General features: G+C 39.2%; 2 protein-coding genes across 5 annotated transcripts in view; one reads left to right on the top strand and one right to left on the bottom strand.

Moving 5' to 3' along the window:
- Positions 1 to 14,036, bottom strand: part of zgc:56622 (uncharacterized protein LOC326033 homolog) — a 65,235-nt gene extending 51,199 nt beyond the window's left edge. The window contains exon 1 of the mRNA XM_061919972.1: positions 13,941 to 14,036. The gene's annotated coding sequence lies outside the window, so the exon portion shown is untranslated. The remainder of the gene's footprint in view (positions 1 to 13,940) is intronic.
- The window catches only part of wwp2 (WW domain containing E3 ubiquitin protein ligase 2), a 116,617-nt gene continuing 106,210 nt past the window's right edge, over positions 13,790 to 24,196 (top strand). For all 4 annotated transcript variants that reach the window (XM_061919967.1, XM_061919968.1, XM_061919969.1 and 1 more), the window contains exons 1-5: positions 13,790 to 13,856; positions 15,611 to 15,692; positions 19,243 to 19,399; positions 19,517 to 19,638; positions 21,179 to 21,316. In XM_061919967.1, coding sequence (XP_061775951.1) covers positions 15,623 to 15,692; positions 19,243 to 19,399; positions 19,517 to 19,638; positions 21,179 to 21,316 — 487 coding nt within the window. In that variant the 5' untranslated portion in view covers positions 13,790 to 13,856; positions 15,611 to 15,622. The remainder of the gene's footprint in view (positions 13,857 to 15,610; positions 15,693 to 19,242; positions 19,400 to 19,516; positions 19,639 to 21,178; positions 21,317 to 24,196) is intronic.

Raw genomic sequence — 24,196 nt, 5'->3', positions numbered from 1 at the left:
GCAACAATTTTTTCAAGGATTTTTGAAATAAAGGGAAGGTGAGACACCGGTCGGTAGTTTACCATGAGGTCAGGATCGAGGTTAGGTCTTTTAAGAAGAGGATGAATAACCGCTTTTTTGAATGCTAGGGGAACACTGCCCGAGGAGAGTGATAAGTTTATAATATTTAGCACTGATGGCCCTAATAATTCAAAGAGCTCCTTGATCAGTTTCCCAGGAAGAGGGTCAAGTAAACATGTTGTCTGTTTTATTCCATTTACACGTTGTAACAATTCCTCTAATGTTATTTCCTCAAAACGAGAGAAACTATTTTGGAGGGCAGTATCCGCCGTATATACAATCGTGTCAGTGTTAATAGAACCCCGTTGTAGCTGGGACGCATTGTCTTTAATCTCCTTTCTAATGACTTCAATTTTCTTACTAAAGAATTGCATAAAGTCATCAGCTGAGTGGGTTGAGCTACTGGAAGGAATCCCTTGTTGGGTTAGCGATGCTACCGTACTAAACAAAAATTTAGGATCGTTTTTATTACGGTGGATGAGATTTGAGTAATATTTAGCTTTAGCTAAGGTAAGCATGCGTTTATAAGTTATTAAACCATCACTCCATGCTTGATGGTGCACCTCAAGTTTAGTCGTGCGCCATTTGCGTTCCAGCTTTCTACATAATAATTTCTGAGCTCTAGTTTCTTCTGTAAACCACGGGGTGCGCTTTTTTGGAGCCTTTTTTAACTTTAGCGGTGCTATGTTATCAATGGTTTCGCGCAGGGCGTCGTTAAAGTTGTTAGTGAGGTTATCAATAGAGCCCACATACTTTGGGAATGGTGCCATTACCGAGGGCAGTAGGTCAGCAAGAGTTGTCGTTGTGGCTGTATTAATGTTGCGGCTGCTATAGCAGGTATTATTATTATTAGTTTGACGAACATGCGTCTGAACCTCGAATTTTATAAGGTAATGATCGGACAATACTTTAGCATACGGGAGTATCGTAACTTTGGAAACGGTGATGCCCCTGACAAGCACTAGGTCTATCGTATTACCGTTGCGATGCGTGGGTTCATTTATTATTTGTGTGAGACCACAGCTATCAATTATAGTCTGGAGCGCTACACACGGTGGGTCCGATGGGGTATTCATATGGATATTAAAGTCCCCCATTATGATTATATTATCGGCGTGTGTCACCAGATCAGCAACGAACTCTGAGAATTCATTAATAAAGTCCGAATAGGGCCCTGGGGGGCGGTAGATAACAGCCAGGTGTAGAGGCAGCGGTGTGACAGACCTCATAGTAAGCACCTCAAACGATTTATATTTATTATTTATGTTAGGACTAAGGTTAAAGTTTTCGTTGTATATTAGTGCGACCCCCCCACCCCTTTTGAGCGGACGGGCAATATGCGCATGTGTAAAGTTAGGAGGACAAGCCTCATTTAGCGCAAAAAAGTCGTTTGGTTTAAGCCAGGTTTCGCTGAGACCGATGACGTTAAGATTGTTGTCTCTGATAATATCATTAACTAACAACGTTTTAGGAGACAATGATCTTATGTTTAAAAAACCTATATTATAGGTAGTGGGCTGTTTTAGGGAGTTTTTGATCAAATTATCCGTAGTAGCAATATTAATAATGTTGTGTTTATTATGCCCAGTGCATTTAGTATAGTTACGACCATATCTAGGAATTGATACGACAGGAATTTTCCGATTGTTTGATTGTTGCTTTGATAAACTGCACGCATCATGGTTAGCCACCTCAGTAACGGGGATTTTCCGATTGTTTGTTTGTTGCTTTGATAAACTGCACACATCATGGTTAGCCATCTCAGTAACGGGGATTTTCCGATTGTTTGTTTGTTGCTTTGATAAACTGCACGCATCATAGTTAGCCACCTCAGTAAAACACATGTCCAACTCTGAAACACTCAAAGCAGAAAAAACTTGTTCTAATTTAACTGACTCCTTACCCAGACCAGTAGTCTCGCATTTTCCATCTAAATCCGTCTTCGGGATGGAGGAAAGTGGTGTTCTGTGGGGATTAGCCTTCTGCTTTGATTCTAGCCCCGCTCGGCATCCGCGTTTCCTATCACACCGCTGGCGTCTGCTCCGTAGACGGCCCCCGCTGCTACTAGACTCCCCTGCTTCACAGGCCGCTGGATGTAGCCGCCGATGTATTCCCATGCTAGTTAGCATGTTTAGCACGCAAGTGTCTATCAGTCCAAAACGGCCCGATTCGTCCACATCCAGAAGTGTCTGGCGGTCGTACGTGATCACGGAGTGACCACGATGTGAGCCAGCCATAAAGTTTGTGGAATTGTCCGGTATTTCTGCCAAATGTTCCATCTTTAGCAGGAGCTCCTCGAGAGCGCAGCCCGTCCTGTCACTGCATCTCTTTTTTTCAGCCAAAAATGCTTTGCACTGATTAGGGGGTACTTGAATTAAAAAAAGTTTCACAGGGGGTACATCACTGAAAAAAGGTTGAGAACCACTGCCTTAAAGGCCTACTGAAACCCACTACTACCCACCGCACAGTCTGATAGTTCATATATCAATGATGAAATATTAACATTACAACACATGCCAATACGGCCTTTTTATTTTACTAAATTACAATTTCAAATTTCCCCGGGAGTTTCGTCTTCGAGACGTCGTGTAATGATGACGTGTACGCTAGACGTCACTGGTTTTTAGGAAGTATGAGCGCTGCACATACACACAGCTAAAAGTCGTCTGCTTTAACGGCATAATTATACAGTATTTTGGACATCTGTGTTGCTGAATCTTTTGCAATTTGTTCAATTAATATTGGATAAGTCACAGAAGAAAGATGGAGTTGGGAAGCTTTAGCCTTTAGCCACACAAACACACGGTGATTCCTTGTTTAAAATTTCTGGAGGTGAAACGTTCCTATGGATCAGAGCGCGGTCAAGCCAACATGGATCCCTACCAAATGTCAACCAGCAGGTTTCGGTGAGAAAATTGTGGTTAAAAAGTCAGTTCTTACCGGAGAAAATCTGAGCTTGTGCCGTCCATTGCTGCCGTCGACCCCCCTGAGACACTGCGTGTCAAGACACCCGTTTATAGTCATATCAACTATTTAACTCACTTAAACACTAGCAACAAAATAGAAAGATAAGGGATTTCCCAGAATTGACCTAGTAAATGTGTCTAAAAACATCGGAATCCGTCCCAATGCAATCGCGTTGTTTTTTTCTAGTCCGTCGCTATCAATTACCTCAAACACAAATCTTTCATCCTCGCTCAAATTAATGGGGAAATTGTCGTTTTTTCGGTCCGAATAGGTCCTTTTGTTGGAGGCTCCCATTAAAAACAATGTGAATATGTGAGGAGCCATCACACGGGTGACGTCATCATCTGCGACTTCCGGTAGAGGCAGGGCTTTTCTCTTAGCACCGAAAGTTGCGAACTTTATCGTGGATGTTCTCTACTAAATCCTTTCAGCAAAAATATGGCAATATCGCGAAAAGATCGAGTATGACACATAGAATGGACCTGCTATCCCCGTTTAAATAAGAAAATCTCATTTCAGTAGGCCTTTAAGTCTGTTTGCATTATTTATGCAAATGCCTAGAGGGCGCCAACTTCCAATGTATTTTACACAGGCCCTCTCACAGCTTCTGGTACGTAATGACGTCACATGTATTCATGCATTCACGTGAATTCGCCTCCGGTGTTGTTAGCTAATGATAGCAATGTGACTAGCTAGCGGGATCTGTCATTGAATGTATATTCTATCATTGTTACAATGTATGGGTTTCACCCGGTGGGATTTGAGGGGTGCACCAGGATGTTCACATTATTCTGAAGTTACCCGGTAAAATGACTGAACGGCAACTCTGTGTGTGCGTCTTCATTTAATAAGATATCTAACATTAAAACATGGTGGCAGCGGTAAATCCGAACACAACAACGCTTACGAATGTCAGATGAAGAAGTTGAGGTGAAGGAGGAAGCCGAAGACAGCATTTTACAACGAAAAAGAACGATGGATGCATTCGGTTTGAAACCTCCCGCCACATTGGACTGGAATTCTACTTGCCTGGCGAAAACATGGAAGACGTGGAAAGATGAGTTTTCACTGTATGTGGACATAACGTTAGCAGATTCTGACGACAAGACAAAGGTAAAAGTGTTCAAATACTTGATTGGAGAAACAGGCAGAGAATTGGGGAAAACATTGTGGACTACACTTAAACCAGAGGAGCAACTAGTGGAAACGCTAGACAAATTACTAACTCTGTTTGACAAACACTGCAATCCCAAACCAAACGAAACTGTTGAGAGATACAGATTTTTCTCCAGAAACCAGAATGTTAGCGAAACGATTGACAAGTACGTCACTGACCTACGAGTGCTCGCAGACACATGCAATTTCGGGACTGCAAAAGAATCCTTGATTAGGGATAGAATTGTATGCGGGATCCATGATTCGCATGTGAGAGAGCGTTTGCTGCGCGAGACAGATCTAACGTTGGAAAAACGCATCCAAATATGCAGAGCAGCAGATCTCTCGAAGGAAAATGTGAAAACAATCGAGGGGCAAGTAGGTGAAGAGGTGCATGCAGTTAAAAGAGTGTCTGAAGCAAAGGGGGCAAGACCGAAAGAAATAAAGAACTGCAAGTACTGTGGAAAAAACCATGAGTGGAAAAAAGAGAGCTGCCCAGCTTATGGGAAAGTCTGCAGCAAATGTAACAAATACAATCACTTTGCGTCCAAATGCAAAACTTCAGATTCACAGATCAAACGAATACACAGTGTAGCAGAGACAGAGGATGAGTATCAGGAAATATTAAGCCTTCACTCAGACGGGCAGGAAAAAACACAGGAGAGACAACTGTTCGCGACAATGTTGCTGGGGGAGAGGCCAGTGAAATTTCAGCTCGACTGTGGAGCAAGCTGCAATATTATCCCAATACACCTACTGAACCCAGACACAAAACTGGAGCAGACACAGCAAGTCCTTGTCATGTACAACAAAAGCACTCTGAAGCCTTTGGGCAAATGCAGGATAAAAATAAGGAATCCGAGAAACAGGAAATTGTATAGGCTTGAATTCATGGTGATTGATGGCCAGTCATCTGTGCCATTACTTGGCTATAAAGCAGTACAGGGCATGGATCTAGTGAGAATTCAAAGAGAAAATATCATGGCCATTGATGAGATTGTCCAACACACAGGCAGTGAGGAAAATACTCCGGAGAAAGAACAGATCAGAGAACGATATCCACAGGTGTTTGAAGGAGATGGCTGCCTGTCAGGGACATATGATCTGGAAGTGGATCACAGCGTAGCTCCAGTAAAGTTACCTAAGCGAAGAGTTCCGGTGGCACTGATGAATCCACTTAGAGAGGAACTGAGCAGTCTGGTGGAAAGAGGAATCATCACACCAGTCGAAAAGAGCACAGATTGGATCAGTAGCATGGTCGTGGTTAAGAAACCATCTGGAAAATTGAGAATCTGCATTGATCCTAAACCCCTAAACAAAGCCTTAAAGAGACAACATTTCCCACTGCCAACAATCGATGATGTCCTACCAGACCTAGCAAATGCAAGAATATTCACAGTGTGTGATGTAAAGAATGGATTCTGGCATGTGAAGTTGACAGAGCAGTCCAGCTACATGACAACATTTGCCACCCCTTTCGGAAGGTACAGATGGATGAGAATGCCGATGGGGATCAGCCCGGCTCCTGAGGTGTTTCAGCACAGGCTTACGCAGGCGCTTGATGGGTTACCAGGGGTGCGCATTATAGCTGACGATATCTTGATCATCGGTGAAGGAGAAAATCAGGAAATGGCAGTGAGAGATCATGACGAAAAACTGAAAAAACTCCTTGAGAAATGCGAAACATGCAACATTAAACTGAATTTTGACAAACTGAGGCTGAAGCAGAAGGAGGTGCCGTACATAGGTCACAGACTAACATCGGAGGGCTTGAAAATTGACCCTGAAAAGGTACGCGCAGTACAGGAAATGCCTAGACCCGCCGACATCAAGGGCCTTCAGAGATTGCTTGGAATGGTTAACTACCTTGCAAAATTTTGCCCACACCTGTCAGATAGCTGTGAGGTCCTGAGGCAACTGACTCACAAGGATGTGATATGGGAGTGGACTGACATACAGGAAACTGCCTTTGTGAAAATTAAAGAAATGATAGCCTCAGCACCAGTACTGAAGTACTACAACCCAACGGAGGACCTCACTCTCCAATGTGATTCATCAGAAACCGGACTGGGTGCAGCGCTCTTGCAGGTAGGCCAGCCGATAGCATATGCCAGCAGGGCACTCACCTCCACTGAGAGAGGATATGCACAAATAGAAAAAGAGTGCTTGGCTATATTATTTGGGATGGAAAAGTTTCACCAATACACGTATGGTAGAAAGGTGGTTGTGCACTCTGACCATAAACCTCTGGAAACAATCACAAAGAAACCACTGCTTAGCGCCCCAAAGCGTTTACAAAGAATGCTGTTGAGACTTCAAAAGTATGACATAGAAGTAGTGTTTGTTCCAGGCAGATTTATGCTGGTAGCTGATACACTGAGCAGAGCGTACCTGCCTGAATGTGCAACTGAGGGGTCAGTGGAAGCTGAAATTGAAACTGTTAACATGATTCATTATTTGCCCATTTCAGAGGAGAGACGGCAGAGAATCCAAACTGAGACAGAACGGGACCAGGCCCTTCAGGTGCTGAAACGAAGAATACTGCAGGGGTGGCCAGATGATAAAGGGCAGGTCGAGGATGAGGTGAGGCCGTATTTTGATATGCGGGATGAGCTAAGCGTACAGGACAATGTCATCTTTAGAGGACAGAGGGCAGTCATCCCGACGGCTCTAAGAAAAGAAATGAAGGAAAAGATCCATGCATCACATTTAGGGATAGAAAACTGCCTGAGGAGAGCGAGAGAATGTGTGTACTGGCCGGGTATGCATGAACAGCTAAAAACGTACATGGGAAACTGCCAAGTTTGCAGAGAAAAAGACACACGGCAACAGAAAGAACCATTACAGAGCCATGACTTCCCACTAAGGCCATGGGCAAAAGTGGGCACAGATATATTCACCTTCAATAACAAAGAGTACTTAGTGACAGTGGACTATTTTTCCAATTTTTGGGAAGTTGATTATCTACCTGATACCAGGTCCACCACGGTTATCCATAAGCTGAAAGCACATTTCGCTCGCCATGGTGTGCCTGACGTGGTGTTCTCTGATAACGGCCCACAATATAGCTCACAGGAATTCAAAAGATTTAGCCAGGCCTGGGAATTCGAACACGTTACATCTTCACCTACCTATCCTCAAAGCAATGGAAAAGCAGAGTCTGCTGTCAAGACTGCTAAAAGGCTGATGGGGAAAGCACTGCAGGCAAAGTCAGACCCCTACTTGGCCATACTTGCTCACAGAAACACCCCAGCACAAGGCTTTCAGGCCAGTCCAGCTCAGAGACTAATGAGCCGTCGGACAAAGACATTGTTACCAATGTGTGAGAATCTACTGAAACCTGCTGTAGTGGACACTGACTCAGCTGTGCGAGAAAACCAACTCAGACAGGCTCGCTACTACAACAGAGGGGCAAAGCCCCTGAGACCACTTCAGAATGGAGAACGGGTGCGAGTGCAGTCACAGGTGGCCGGACACACATACTGGGCACCTGCATCAGTGGTGCGACAGGACCGGAATAGGTCCTATGCAGTAAAAATGGAGAATGGGACTGTGCTGAGACGCAACCGTAGACACCTGAGACCATCGCCAGGGGTGTCACCAACATCAGAGTCAACTGGCAGGAACCCGCCCACCCCAACTCCGGGTGGGGTCACACCACAACCATGCTCACCTGACTACGTCACACCACAATCCTGCTCACCAGCTGAGCCGGACCCTCAGACGACACAAGCTGGTGTCACCACCAGATTCGGCAGGGTTGTTAGGAGGCCTGCACACCTCCGGGACTTTGTTTAAGGAGCTAAATGTGTTTCACTGCCGTGTTTAGTTAAAGCACGGTTGTGCTGTTCTTCCCTCATAGGTCCTTTGTTTACAATTGGGTGGGACTGTTGTTGTTTTTTTTTTTTTTCTTCTCTGTTGATTTTTTTTGTTTTTTTGTTGTTGTTTTTTTTCAAAAAAAGGGGAGATGTTACAATGTATGGGTTTCACCCGGTGGGATTTGAGGGGTGCACTAGGATGTTCACATTATTCTGAAGTTACCCGGTAAAATGACTGCACGGCAACTCTGTGTGTGCGTCTTCATTTAATAAGATATCTAACATTAAAACAATCATAACAACAACAAGACGGCAACTTCTTTGTCGCTTCACTTGGACTGCTTTTGTATGTGTGAATGCACTCTCTGCGCCTATGTGTCGACGAGACAGGGTGAGTGTCATTTTATTCGGGCTGGTAAAACATTTTATTAAATACATTTCGTAATTTAGAAAAATATATGCAATTGTCAAAAAAAAAAAAAAGTGCTGTGTTAAACTACCAATAGTGACATACGCTAGCCGGCGGTGTTCTTGTTATATTTGATTTGAAAATTTTTACCGGGAGGTAAGTAGCAAAGAGCACCTTTATTACGATGTGTCACGTGGTATTGTCACCCAGAGCGGAACAAAAACGATTTGATGTGTCACGTGATATTGTGTGTGGAGGATGGCTCGCGGTGAGGGCGGAAGGAGACCAGGCGGAACTACCAAACATTTGGAGTGAATTTGGCGGCGGCGAGAGTATCTAAATCTGTTTTGGCGGTTGAGCATAAGCTGTTTTGTGACTGGATCGAGATGGAAGGGGATAGTGACGGGATGTATGAGGATAGTATGGAAATGGATAGGACTAGAGGGGAGAGAGGAAAGAAGGGGAGAGGAGGGAGTGAAGGAAAGGCGAGTACTAAAAGAGTGCATGAAGACGATGAAGAGGTTGATAAGAGGAAAAGGGTTATGATGGATGAATATAAGATAATTTATACATTTAAATCAAACCAAGATATGAATGACATTAGTTTGATGACTCTGGTTAAGGGATTAAAGAAGGACATTGGAGAGGTGGAGATAGCGAAGGTGCTCAGGGACGGACGGCTGTTGATTAAATGCAAAAATGGAGAGCAAAAGAACAAAGCAATGCGATTGCAAAAACTGTGCAACAAAATAATAAAGGAAAAAATCGAAGTGGGAGAACGGAAGGGGGCAAGAGGAGTCGTGACAGGAATCCCAAGAGGAGAAAATTTAGATGATCTGAAAAGAGAAATAAAAGGAGGAACTGTCACTACGATGAAAAGATTGATGGCATTTAGGAACGGTGAAAAGACTGAGAGCGAATCCGTGCTAGTGCAATTTGCAGAGGAGGTCCTCCCAGAGAGAATCATGATTGGGTATCTAAGCTTCTATGTTAGAGCTTACGTGCCACCCCCAGTACGTTGTTTCAAGTGCCAACGCTATGGGCACATAGCTAGTGTGTGTCATGCTAAAATGAGATGTGGAAGGTGTGGAGGGGAGCATGAATATGGACAATGTGGAGAAAATGAACAGGTCAAGTGTTGTAATTGTGGCGGGAATCACACAGCAGCGTATGGGGGCTGCATCATAAGAAAACAGGCAACAGAAGTACAGCAAATCAGAGTTGAACGAAATATTACTTATGCAGAGGCAGTTAAAATAAGAAATCAAGAAAGTGCAGAACAGGACAGAAGTGAAAATAGTTCAAGAAATAAAAAACAAGAGGCAGCAAATACAGGAATTTCCATGGATAAACTAGTTGTATTCCTGGCTTATGTAATAAATTGTACAGAACAGGCTAGAAACAAGACTGAGAAAATCAAAATAATTGTCAAAGCAGCAGCAAAGTTTTTAAATTTAAAAGAATTATCCTGGGAACAGGTGCAAGGTGAGCTACAGAGAGTAGACGAGACCGAGTCATGTTACCACAATCCAACGCCATGTTAATTGTTCAGTGGAATGCCAGAAGTCTGATAGCAAACGGACAGGAATTAAAGGGATATATTAATAATATGAAAAATAAACCACATATAATATGTATTCAAGAAACATGGCTGAAGCCAAAATTAAACTTTATAATAAAAGGATATATAACGATACGTAAAGATAGGAATGATGGGCAAGGAGGAGGATGTGCCATATTTATTAAGGAAGATATGCATTATTCAATATTAAAAGTAAAACAAGAACTAGAGATAGTAGGAGTAGAAGTATGGAATAATAAAGAAAGATACAAAGTACTAAACTTCTATAATCCATGCAAGAAATTAGAAATTCACCAACTAGAAACAATAATGGAGCACTGGAGTGGCAATATTATTTGGTGTGGTGACTTTAATGCACATAGCACAATGTGGGGTGAAAGGGATGACTGGAATGGGGATACATTGGAAGCACTTTTGGAGGAAAAAGAACTGGTGTGTGTGAATGATGGGTCGGGAACAAGGTTAGATGTCGTCACGGGTAAAGAAACAGCAATAGATTTAACACTAGTGTCACAAGGGTTAGCAGGAAAGGTGGAGTGGGAAGTAAATAAATACAGCACAATGGGAAGTGATCACTATCCAATCGTCATTCACATAAACATAAATCATAGGACAGAAAGCACTAGGATAGAAGGAAGATGGAAGTATAATCATGGTGACTGGGAGAAATTTAGGGAAATTACCGACATAACTTTAAAGGAAGTAGATATAAATCAAGATATTGAACAATTAAATACAGATATTACAAAGTGCATAATAGAAGCAGCCGAACAGAGCATACCAAGGAATAGTATAGGGAGAAGAAGGAAGATAGTGCCGTGGTGGACACAAGAGTGCACAGATGCAATACAAGAACGGAATAGAGCATTTAGAATATTGAGAAGAACACATAATTTCCAAGACATGATCCAGTATAAAAGGCATCAAGCTAGAGTAAGGTATGTTATTAAAAAAACAAGAAAACACCATTGGAGAACTTTTTGTGAAACACTAAATAGAACTACTCCTTTAAGCCAAGTGTGGGGAATGATCAAGAGAATGTCAGGGCTCAGAAAAGAACATAAAAATCATGTGATGAAAGATGGAATGCGGAGTGTGGTAGGAAATAAAGAAAAAGCAGAACTTTTAGCAAAAACCTTTGTTAAAGTGCACAGTAATGATAATTTGAAAAATGTAGAAAAACAAAAGAGAGAAGAAACAATTAGTGTAAATATTGAGGAAATGAAGGAAGACAACGATAATAGTTTTATCAACACTGTGGATATGACATTTTCTTTGGATGAAATGGTTCGAATTTTAAAAAAAGTTAAAAATACGACGGCAGGGAAAGACCTGGTGAGTTATCAAATGATCAAAAATTTAGGTAGCATCGGCAAAGAAGTGGTCTTGAAATTATATAATAGGATATATGAAGAAGGAAAATTACCAGATGAGTGGAAAACAGCTGTAATAATTCCAATATGCAAGCCAGGGAAAGATCCGGAAGAGGCAGGAAATTATAGGCCGATTGCATTGACCTCAAATTTGGGCAAAGTAATGGAAAAAATGATTAATGAAAGATTAATATATTATTTAGAGTCAAAAGAAATTATAAAAAACTACCAAAGTGGTTTTCGCAAAGCAAGAAGCACAAATGACCCAGCAGTGCAGCTGGAAGAGGAAATTAGAAAGGGACAAATAAATAAAGAAAGTATAATTGCGGTATTTTTTGACATAGAGAAAGCGTATGATATGTTGTGGAAACAGGGGTTGCTGATGAAACTAAATAGGATTGGGATTAGAGGAAGAATGTACAGATGGATAAAAGACTTTTTAACAAGTAGAACATTATTAGTAAAGATAGAAAATGAATATAGTAGAGAATACAAAGTGGAAAATGGGACCCCACAAGGGAGTATAATAAGTCCAGTACTATTTTCCATCATGATAAATGAAGTTTTTAGTGAAGTGGAAGGGTTAGTGGAGGTGGCATTGTTTGCTGATGATGGAGTGATGTGGAAGAGAGGTAGAAATACAAATTATATAGAAAAGAAGATTCAAAAAGCGGTAAATAATGTTCAAGACTGGGGGACGGCTTGGGGTTTAAGATTCTCTGTTGGAAAGACAAAAGTCATACATTTTACGAAGAGGAAAATACAAAACAAGCTCCAAATAAAACTCTATGGAGAAAACATAGAAGAGGTACAAGTTTTTAAATATTTAGGAATATGGTTTGATAAAAATATTAACTGGTCAACCCACATCAGCAAGATAATGGAGAAAAGTAAAAAGGTGTTAAATATAATGAGGGCTTTGAGGGGTAAAGATTGGGGGGCTGATAGGTTAACATTGAAAACAATATATATCACTTTAATTCGGTCTGTTATCGACTACGGATGCATTATTTATCGATCTGCTTCAAAAACTCTACTTGAGAAAATAGACCGGATCCAGTCGCAGGCGTTAAGATTATGTTGTGGAGCTACTAAATCTACTCCAGTGGCAGCATTACAAGTAGAAATGAATGAAAAACCTTTGGACATGAGGAGAGATCAACTCTCAGCAGTTTATTGGGCAAACTTAAAAGGATCCAAGCAAGGACATCCAACCCGTCAAGTGCTAATAAATTGCCAAGAAAAAGGGAAGAAAAAAATGAATAGTTTTGGGTGGATAATAGGAGATATATGTAAAAAAACACAAATTGACAATATTAAAGTGAGCCCTACAGTACCAATTCCTGCAATACCACCGTGGATGTATGAAAACCCAAAGGTAGACATGCAGTTACTGAAGAATAGACATTTAAATAGTTACCAAATAGAACAACGGATTGAGGAAATGTTTTTTGATAATATTATGATATACACAGATGCATCAAAAACTATAAATAGTAAAGTAGGAGCTGCTGCAGTTATCCCACAGAGAAATATAGTGTTGAATAAAAGAATTAGTGATAAACTATCTGTTTTTACGGGGGAATTGGTAGCAATTTATATGGCAGTTAACTGGATAGAGGAAAACAAAGCTAGGAAAGTAGTCGTGTGCTCGGACTCCAGCAGTGCATTGACGAGCATAAAAAACATAACATCAGAAACAAGACTAGATATAGTTTATGAAATAGTTCAGGCAATCTACAGAATAAATAAAGCGGGAGGTGTGGTAACATTTCTCTGGGTTCCTGCTCATGTAGGAGTTGAGGGAAATGAGTTAGCTGATAGATACGCAAAACAAGCAACCACTAAAACAGAAGTAAACATGGAGATTAAGCACAGTAAAGAAGAAGTGAAGAGCATAATTAAGATAGAACACAATAAAAAGTGGCAGGATAATTGGAATAAGGAAACAAAAGGTAGAGAGTTTTACAAAGTCCAGAGGAAAGTAGGTGTAATGAGAGGAGGGGGTAGAAATAGGAAGGAAGAAGACATTATGACTAGAATGAGATTAGGGCATACATATCTAAATAGTTCACTAAAATTGATAGGCAAACATACTACAGGGCTGTGTGATTTTTGCCACCAGATAGAAAATGTTGACCATGTCTTAATACAATGTAGGAAATATAATAGAGAAAGAGAAATACTGGAAAATAAGTTAGCAAAAGAAAATATTAGGTTAGAAGTGGGAGATATATTAGGATTGCATTCAGAAAACATAGGATATAAAGCAATATACACATATTTAAAAAACACTGGGTTAAGTAAAAGAATATAGAGTAGGGATCCACCTCGGTCCACACTCCATTACAGTAGGTGGCGGTAATGCACACCAGAAGGTTGCTTGCCAACCGCCATAAAAACAAAAGAAGAAGAAGAAGAAGACGTGATATTGTGACATTGCCGGAAATGGAAGTTGACTAGCTACAGGCAGAGGATCACAGCTGAGAAAGGTAACGAGACGTGAGCCATTTTTTGATTATGTCAATACACTCACGTTACTCTGTATGAACTACTAAAGTCGCTTTGCTCCTTACCATTCGCGCACAACACGTTATATACACGCCATTTTTTCCCCTTCTTAACCTACACATAGCTAGCTCGCTAGAAGTTAGCCTGCTGTATGTAAAATTGTCTAGCTTTATGCCTACTCACCGGAAAGGTATTTTGATGGTCACTTCAGAATAAAAGTCAAAACAATGCTCACAGCAAGACGATATCGCGATGATAAGTTTGTTTATCGTGTGACAAACGGCTTCATTTATCCACGCATATTACAATTGTGATGAAATTGCTACAAATACGCTTGTCTTGTATACATTCATATCCAATGCTGTGACTTTGAAAAATCGGACGGAAATGTGAATTCCATCTTTGCGTCGCTTTACTCTGTGCTCAGGTAAACGTCTTTTAGTCCTCCGTCTTTATTCAAACGCACAGTTTTTAAATGACGCATCGTTGGAAGCACTTTTGGGTTAGGAGTGGTTGGGTGACCCTGTTGTAAGCACAGTACCAATGGGCGCAGGAGCATTTTGCAAATGTAATGTCAAATCAATGTCAAATCAAATCAAATGTTTATTGGATTCATCACTATATAGTGTACATCCACGACTAAACTACTGACTAAACTACCACCACAACGAGGTTTACTATTTACAAAATATAATAATGTAGTGTTACCTGGAACTTGAAATAGGCCACCCGGCCTGAATCCACACTTCCCTTGCCAAACACTCAATCAATCAATGATTATTTATATAGCCCTAAATCACTAGTGTCTCAAAGGGCTGCACAAACCACAAAAAACACAACGACATCCTCGGTAGAGCCCACATAAGGGCAAGGAAAACACAAACACCTTTGTTTCCCAACCCTCACGCTTGGATAAATAGGCCTTGATGCCATCTACGCAGTGTTGGGAGACTGTTTTGCTGTTAGATCGCGTCCAAATTTGCAAAGTGTGTGAGATTGGTGAAATGCTTACAACAACCCCGAATTAAGTTATTCTAAGCGACGGTATTTCGATTTTTTAACCCATCGTGATTCAAATGGTTTTGATTTAACAGCTGTATTATTATCATCCATCCATCTATCCATTTGTTCTTCTTAAATTGGTGGTCACTTTATAAAACAAAACATGACTTCCATCCCTAACTATTTGACTATTAATGTCCCGTTATGGTAGCACTGTATCAGGAATGCTTTCAATCGATAAAGAAATTAAACACTTCTGATATGAGATTATTCTCCATGCACACAGTAAAGATAATTTTGATTTAGCTTTTACAATCCCATTGTTGAGCCAGCATGCTGGAGATAGATAGATAGATAGATAGTACTTTATTGATTCCTTCAGGAGAGTTCCTTCAGGAAAATTTAAATTCCAGCAGCAGTGTACAGAGTTGAGATCAATTTAAATAAAAGTAAAAAGTAAATAATGGGGGTTTAAATGGAAACAAAATAGAGAAATATTACAATAAGAATAAAAACTAAAAAGCAACAATGGGAATAAAAATATAACAGTAAAATAAGAATATAACAAGACAAAGTAGGCAGTAGTGACCATGTTATGAAAACGTATTGCACTGTTATTGTTATTACTGTTAGATGCTTAATTGCTTGGTTTATTAGTTGGGTTACGACATTTTTTGAATGTGTTTTCTTATTTTCTTTTATGATCCATTGGAAATGTTTGTGCACATCCCAGCGCTGTGATGTTATGGCAGCCGCCAGTGTGACCAGACCTGGTGGCATTCACTCGGTTGAAAAGTCTCAGTTGATTCTAAGAGGTAACAAGCTCCTTATTCTTCAAAGAGAAAAATGTCATTTTACCTTTTGAAGGCCATACCGTATTTATGTTAGTTCACACGGCTGTTGTTACACTACTGTTATGACTTGGTGTATTTTCAACTCAGTAAAGATGGCTGACCCCGGATCTCAGCTGGATGGGCAACTGCAGCTGAATGGCACCGCCTCAGAACAGGGTTGTCATCCGCAGTTTGGAAATCCCCAAAGCAGTCCTGTTGTGGCTCCGTCTTGCAGTGAAATAGTGCAGACTTTTCACGAGATTTCGCAAAGCCGCACGTAATAAGGATAGTGTAGTACAGCGAACCACAAGCAGTGTATTCTGTTTTACAGACACACATGCCAACCACTTTCCTGACTTCCCAATCCCCGTATATCAGCTTGTATTTCCTACAGACCCCCATATTCCCACATGGCTTTTGGGGTTATGCCTGATTTTTTTTTTTAATTTCTGACCTCCAGAATCAGCATCCATTTGTGTCAACAAGGTGAAGTTACGTCTGAAAACTTTTGACAAGTTGACTTCATGTCCAACGCTGCCCTGAAAGTTGCAAAGTGTAAAATACAATCCGTTTTGAAAACGATGGATATTATTTTGAAAGAAAACCAGATCATTCGTCTCGTTTTTGTGAATAAGTTTTTGTCCAATACAAGCAGATTTTAGCTAACTCAATATTAGGAGTGTAACGGTACGTGTATTTGTATTGAACCGTTTCGGTACGGGGGTTTCGATCGGTTCGGAGGTGTACTGAACATCACAGACATATTAAGTAGCGCCGCACGTTGTGTAAACAAATGCACACCGAGGCACCATGAATTGATTTACGTGGACCCCTACTTAAACAAAGTGAAAAACTTAATGGGGTGTTACCATTTAGTGGTCAATTGTATGGAATATGTACTGTACTGTGAAATCTGCTAATAAAAGTTTCAATCAATCAAAAAAACAACAATACACGGCATGCTAGCAACAACTGGGCTATGATAGACTGACCATACCTCCTCTTTTCACCGGATATGTCCTCTTTGCGCAGCTGTCCAGGTGGAGTTTCTTAAATGCCTCGAATGTCTGGCATTTTGAGTTATGGTTGCGTGTATTTTCAATGTACGTTCAGGGTTAAAAGAGGTTAAAAACAAACAAAAAAAGTGGTGCGCTCAGCAACATTCGTGAGGGAGGGGCAGAGACAGAGAGAGCGAGAGAGTTATGATAAACGCGCATGCGTCGCCAGGCTCTGCTTTTTCCCCACAGATTTATCAGATTTTATTTTTTATTATCTATAGCAGGGGTGTCAAAAGTGTGCCCTGGAGGCCATTTGCGGCCCACAGCTAATGTTTTAAAGGCCCACGTCACATACTAAAAATACTATTAAAATAAACAAAAACATAGATAAAAGTGAAATAAAAAAGCTTAAATGCTAAATGTAATTTACAAAAAGTTGCAACGTTGACTAATAAAACAAAGCTGTTTTTTTTTCTTTCAAACTGTCATTGCTCAAAACATAATATTGAATCAAAATCAATGTTATTATGAATTATTGACCTATCCAAGTTTCCGATTACTTCACATCAAATATTCCACTAAGAAAAATATTTTTGGTAGAAGATTTAGCAAGTTTGTTAAATATCCATCCATCCATCCATTTACTACCGCTTATTCCCTTTCAGGGTCGCGGTGGGCGCTGGCGCCTATCTCAGTTTGTTAAATAAATAATCAAAAAATGTATATGTTGTTGTTTTCTTACTGTACCGAAAATGAACTGAACCATGACCTCCAAACCGAGGTACGTACCGAACCGAAATTTTTGTGTACCGTTACACCCCTACTAAATATATAAGCTCTGAATGACTTTCGTGACAAGACTTTACTTTCATTGCAGTTTACCAGTTCTCTTGCCCTGAATGGAGACTTGTAGGCTGGCACAGAATGTCTTTGTGACTGAACTCCTAAATTGGTCCTGAGTGGGAGAATAAACACACCCACTAATTTAATCAGAAAAAGGCTTTTTTATGTCTTAGTTATTTTTAGGCAGCCTTTTTTATGTCTCAAATATTTAACTCCTGTTATATATATATATATATATATATATATATATATATATATATATATATATATATATATATATATATATATATATATATATATATATATATATATATATATATATATATATATATCCATCCATCCATTTCCTACCGCTTATTCCCTTTCGGGGTCGCGGGGGGCGCTGGCGCCTATCTCAGCTACAATCGGGCGGAAGGCAGGGTACACCCTGGACAAGTCGCCACCTCATCGCAGGGCCAACACAGATAGACAGACAACACACTAGGGCCAATTTAGTGTTGCCAATCAACCTATCCCCAGGTGCATGTCTTTGGAAGTGGGAGGAAGCCGGAGTACCCGGAGAGAACCCACGCATTCACGGGGAGAACGTGTAAACTCCACACAGATATGGATTTGAACCCAGGACTGCAGGAACTTCGTATTGTGAGGCAGACGCACTAACCCCTCTGCCACCGTGAAGCCCCGGTGTGTATATATATATATATATATATATATATATATATATATATATATATATATATATATATATATATATATATATATATATATATATATATATATATATATATATATATATCATGTACTAAAAACTCTGCAGACAGATAGTTTTTGTTCATAGTTTTTGTATATAGAAAACATTTTTTTCTTGAAATAATCATTAAATGTGTTTAATGTGTTGGTATACATTACTTTACAGTACCTCAAATTCAAACCGCACCTTAATGTACTTTTATTAAATTCAAGCTACGTTATTTGGGTTTTTAAAAAAAACTCCAGAATCTGGGTCACCGCTTGCCGTTAGCTAAAGCTCTGGTGAGAAGCACTGATGTAGTAATTAAAGAATACAAATAATAATTCAGGATTTGAAGTGTTGTTAAATAAATGTTAACTTGAAATTGAAGTCTTATAGTTTTCACTACAGTACTGATACGCTGTTTACTGCAGAATGTTTGTGATGACAAAAAAAAAAAAAAAAAATGATAGAAAAAAAAAACTTGTTCTTTTTACTCCCACAAAATTTACAGAAAAAGAAGCAAAACAGTGGCCAAGAAACCGAGGTACGGACCGTACCGTGGGTTACCTGTATCTCTAGTAAACAAAATTATATATATGAACAAAATGACAGTTGTCAGCTGGTAAGATATATCAACGCAATCAAACATTGTGGAAATAAATAGGAACAAAATGTCAGTCGTCAGCTGTTAAGATATATTAACGCAATCAAACATGGTGAAAATGATACTGCAGTAATAAATAGTAGGGATGCGGTACTCGGTATAATTCTGCACTGGAAAATCTGCCTTTAATAATAATAAAAAGAATAAATTGTGAGATCAGTCGAGATGGGATGATATGAAAAAAAAATCGTAATAATTTTTTTGCCGTATCGCCCAGCCCTATTGGACACCTTGCCTGTTAATTGAGCACAAATAACACCCTTTTCTCACTGTTGCTGTCTGATTTTCTCTAAGTCGTATCTGCGAAGCCACAGTCTCCCAAGCTGCCAAGCCGTCACTCTCGGCTTAGCTCCTTCGTGGAGGTTACTGCAGATGGCCTGTCCAGTGAAACCAAGAAGACAGGCAAACGCAGTGGACACCTTGAGATGCAGTGGAATGAAGACCTCACTCTGTGAGAAGCTGCTTTATATTACATAGTCCTACAGTTATAGAGTCATTAGATTTTATAAGATGTCGTGATTTTTACCATCTGAATATTGACTGCTTTTTTTTTAATGTATATTTCCAGAAATGTGACGCCTCAGAGTCGTCTGGATCTAAAGCTCTGGAGCTGCCACACGCTGCGGAAAGAGTTGCTTGGGACCGCCACGATAGACTTGCTGGACACTTTGCAATTACACGATGGAAAGAGTAAGAAAGCACCTCAAACACAGACTTTTTTATAAACACTGATGTGGAAACTTTAATAAATGCAAGTACAGGAGTGCCTAATGATACAAGTTTAATTGGCAGGTTGTACCTTGAAAAACACTTCCTATTGTGAAACAATCTCCCTCTTTAAATTGAATTTAAAGGAATTTGATTGGCGCATTGCGCCCACAACATCACAAATTTAAATTGTAAAATGCTTTCAAAAAAATAACAAACATTTAGATAATATTGTATGAAAAACAATACAATATAATGTATTTTATGACGTAACCTAATAATAATGATCTGCATTTACCTTGGAAAGTGAACTTCAATGGTATCTCCTTTCAGCAGTTTTTTCCGTCCAACACACCATAGCTTCTCCATATTTTCATATAAAAAATGTTTAGATATTATTGGACATCCCCTGATCAGAAACCATTCATACTCAACCATTATACATGTATTCACAGCACTACTTGTATAAAGCATACATTTATACATGTACCGTACATTCTTAACACTACTTGTATAAACTTTACCTTTATACATGTACAGTAAACTCTAACAATACTTGATAAACTCACACATGCTTTTTTTGAAACCTTTCGGGGATTGTGTTAAAATGTTTAATCCTATGAATAATGATGAACTATTGGCGCAAATGCATTGATTTTGACAAAATCTCTGCTGAGGCATCACTGTGTGGAATTCGCAATGTGTATGTGTGTGCGTGCGTGCGTGCATGCGTGTGCAGGTGCCTCTTCTCTGAATACTTGCATTATAGCTGGCAAACTGAATTGAAAACTGTAGTTATGCCTTGAACCCACCAGGAGGAGACAAAGATTAGTGGAGGAACAATGTTTGAAAATGTTACAAAAGGAAAGCAAAACTCCAATGATATTAAAGCGGCACCAATCCACAATATAATGTGTATCACAATGTTCTTACCTTTTCACGTTTGTGTGCACACATACACCATGTTAAGGGCTGTGCGCTTAGGTTTTTTAGAAAACAGTTTGTTTTAATAATAATAATAATAATTATTATTATTATTAATATTTGTATTAGTAGTAGTCTTTTAAAGAAACCTCTGCTATTTTTCATGGAAGGTCACAAAAGGACTGTTGATAACTGGAATTTCTCAACATGAATGAATAGAAAGACTGAAAATAATCCATCAAGTCCAAAAACATGACACGCGGTCTCTCAATACACATTACATTCATGCGTTTATTAAAGACATGTAATTTCCACGAGCTGATGACCAGTAGCCAGCGAGCATCGCCAGCTATCAGTGGTTATAATCAGGGAAGTCGAGCCAACTCGTTCTAGATGTCGGGAAGAGAGACAAAGAAGTGAGATTGTGATGCAGTTCTTTACGTAAAATGGAAAAGAATAACAATATTTACAAACTAGATGGCATCTTAGCAGGACTGTTGTGTAGTGCAAAAGAACATAATCCAACTAAATGTTATTGCTTGTTCATCACCCTTTTGTCTTATGTCCAAACCACATTGTCTCTTTGTCTCTAATCTAGTGGAGAATGTCCAACTGAGCCTGGCACTACAGACAGAGAACAAAGGCTTGGTTGTAGTGGGAGGCGAGCTCAACGTCTGCCTGGACGGCATGGTTGTTGATTTGGGATCACTGCCCAATGGCAGCGCAGCAGCAGACAGTGAGTCCTGCTTTATACGCACACACACGTAAACATTTAACCACTCTCACAGATAATTACTGAAATGTACATGAAGAAAATGTGTCACATCACAAAAACGTTTTGCTTATATCCATAAAGCTTTTAGACAAAAAAATCTTAATTTTTAGGGCAAGTAATTGTGCACTATTTAATATTGACTATCAGTAGTAAATAGAAGGAAACAAAACCACTGTTCTCATAAGCGCATCAATGATAAGGAAACTTGTACTGAACATTTAGGTCTGTTTCTAACTGCTCTGCATTATTAATAGAAGCCAAGACTAATAAAAGCACACAAAATAAAAAAATGTCCAATTGCCGCGCAATTCTTCTTATAAACTCCTTTAAAAAACATCCAAACACCTCCGTTCTGGTTTCATATACATTATGTAATTGTTATTTATTGGAATTATATGGGCGAAATAGCACAGCTCCCATTAGCTCCACTGTAAGCAGACTTTTATTTACGTTTATTTAGTATTTAGAATGCATTAAAAAATTAATCTGTTGTCATGTCTTTCATTATGATCGTCAACGTTAAGTAACATTTTTTAAAAAGTGCAGTTACCCTTTTAGCATTCACTGTAAAAAAAAAATTCTGTAAAAAAACGGTAATCTACTGGCAGCTATGGCTGCCAAACGAAAACCATAAAATTAAAGTAAAACATTGTAAACCAAATAATGATCAAAAACATATTTACAAAAATTTTCATGAAACGTTTTGCGGAAAAATATAGTAATTTTACAGATTTTTACTAAATTATTAAGATCAATCACCTTTTAATAAAGTGACGATGCAAACAGTTCTACAGAAAAATACCTTTATTCTACAGTTTTTCCAAATTATTATGATCAACCACCTTTAATGAAGTGACAATGCTGGCAGTTCCACAGAAAAATACCATTATTTTACAGATTTTTTCTGAATTGTTAGGATCAGGGGTCTCACATTAACTTTACCGGGGGGGCACTGGATGCAGGAACTTGGTGCAAGGGGGGGTCCACCTTCTATGTATGGCTATCCCACTGAAACAATGTACTTTCCGATCGTACCGCGAGACTTGCAGTGACCCTCTCGTAGGATTGACACGATGTTCGCCCAGTCAAATTTATCATGGGCGTACCGCGACAGTGCGATATCGCCCTCTGAGTACGCTCATTCACTGACCCACCAACGTGCCGAATTTAACACGTGATGTGTCTGGTTTTGACAGACGTATTGAGACTGCAAGACGTACTTGACCAACAGCCAGACAGGTCACACTGACGGTGGCCGCACAAATAACTTTAACACTGTTACAAATATGCGCCACACTGTGGAGCCACATCAAACAAGAATAACAAACACATTTCAGGAGAACATCTTCACCGTAACACAACATAAACACAACAGAACAATTACCCAGAATCCCATGTGTTACAATATACACCCCCACCTCCAAACCCCGCCCACCACAACCGACGCACAGAGGGGGGCGGTGATGTGGGGTGGGCGGGGTTGGGTGGTAGCGGAGATGTATATTGTAACACATGGGATTCTGGGTAATTGTTCTCTTGTGTTTATGTTGTGTTACGGTGAAGATGTTCTCTGAAATGTGTTTGTCATTCTTGTTTGATGTGGCTCCACAGTGTGGTGCATATTTGTAACAGTGTTAAAGTTGTTTGTATGGCCACCGTCAATGTGACCTGTGTGGCTGTTGGCTGTCATGAAGTATGTCTTGCAGTCACCAACATATGTCGTATTACAGAGAAAAATGTTAAATTGTTAGTATGAGCATAAACCTTTATATAACAGGGTACATATATTTTTTTACTTCAATGTAAAAATACACATAAATATATAAAAAAAAAGATTTACCTTAAAATTACATATAAAACTGTTAGATTGTTAGTATGGACATAGACTTTTATATAACAAGTTACATATTTAATGAAAGTTAATTACTGTAATTTTACATGAATTTGAAAGTAATTTGAGAAAACTGAAAATTATATGTATAATTAATTTGGTATTTTTTTGTAAAAAAATAGAAATATACATAGTTTGTCATTACTGGCATATTACTTAAAATAACAGGCGGTTTGTTTATTTACAGATAATTTCTTCAATTCTACAGTTTTATATCCTATTTAAAAAAAAAATTAAAAATTACAGTAGAAATTTAGAGTAAATTAACCATAAAAATAGGATTTTTTTTTTTTACAGTGTTCACAATACTAATAGACGACATGGCCTAAAATTATTTTTGCAATATCTGTTTTGGCCTCTCGATAACCATGTACAGTAGTACCTCAACTTGTGAGCTGACTTGGTTATTTGACCAAGCTCATAACTCAAAACAGTCTTATCCCAAATTAATATCAGTAATTGAAATAAATCAAAATAAATTTATTGGTGATTGTCTCCCCAAGAGAACACATTTTAAACTTGTAAAATCCCTTTAAATAGAACATCTAGGGTTAAGGTAGTAAATATTGCATTTAAAACATTACAATAGAATGTACAGTAATAATGTGAAATAAAGCATTGATATTGTACAGACTTTACTTTGGGGAGCGTACTAATGCGTTGACTTCTTTAGGGTTTCTTTTTCATCAAGTAGCAATAGGAACTAGGAACAATGATGTATATTTTGTGTATTTCATACATGATTTCCAAGTTACTGGCTGAGGATATTTTCTCTGCAATAGAAAATGGATGGATGGATGGATGGATAGTTGTAACGCTTTCTTCTAAATTTGATATGTAAGGTCATGAAAATCTGATAAAAACATTTTCCCCAAAGGTTAAAACAGTAAATAAGAAGTGGTCATGTTATGATCCGCTGCCCGGATCATATCATGTTCTGGTTTTGATTC

Source organism: Nerophis ophidion, linkage group LG14 (assembly GCF_033978795.1).
Source record: "Nerophis ophidion isolate RoL-2023_Sa linkage group LG14, RoL_Noph_v1.0, whole genome shotgun sequence".
Lineage (NCBI taxonomy): Eukaryota > Metazoa > Chordata > Actinopteri > Syngnathiformes > Syngnathidae > Nerophis > Nerophis ophidion.
This window is presented reverse-complemented; position numbering and strand designations above follow the sequence as displayed.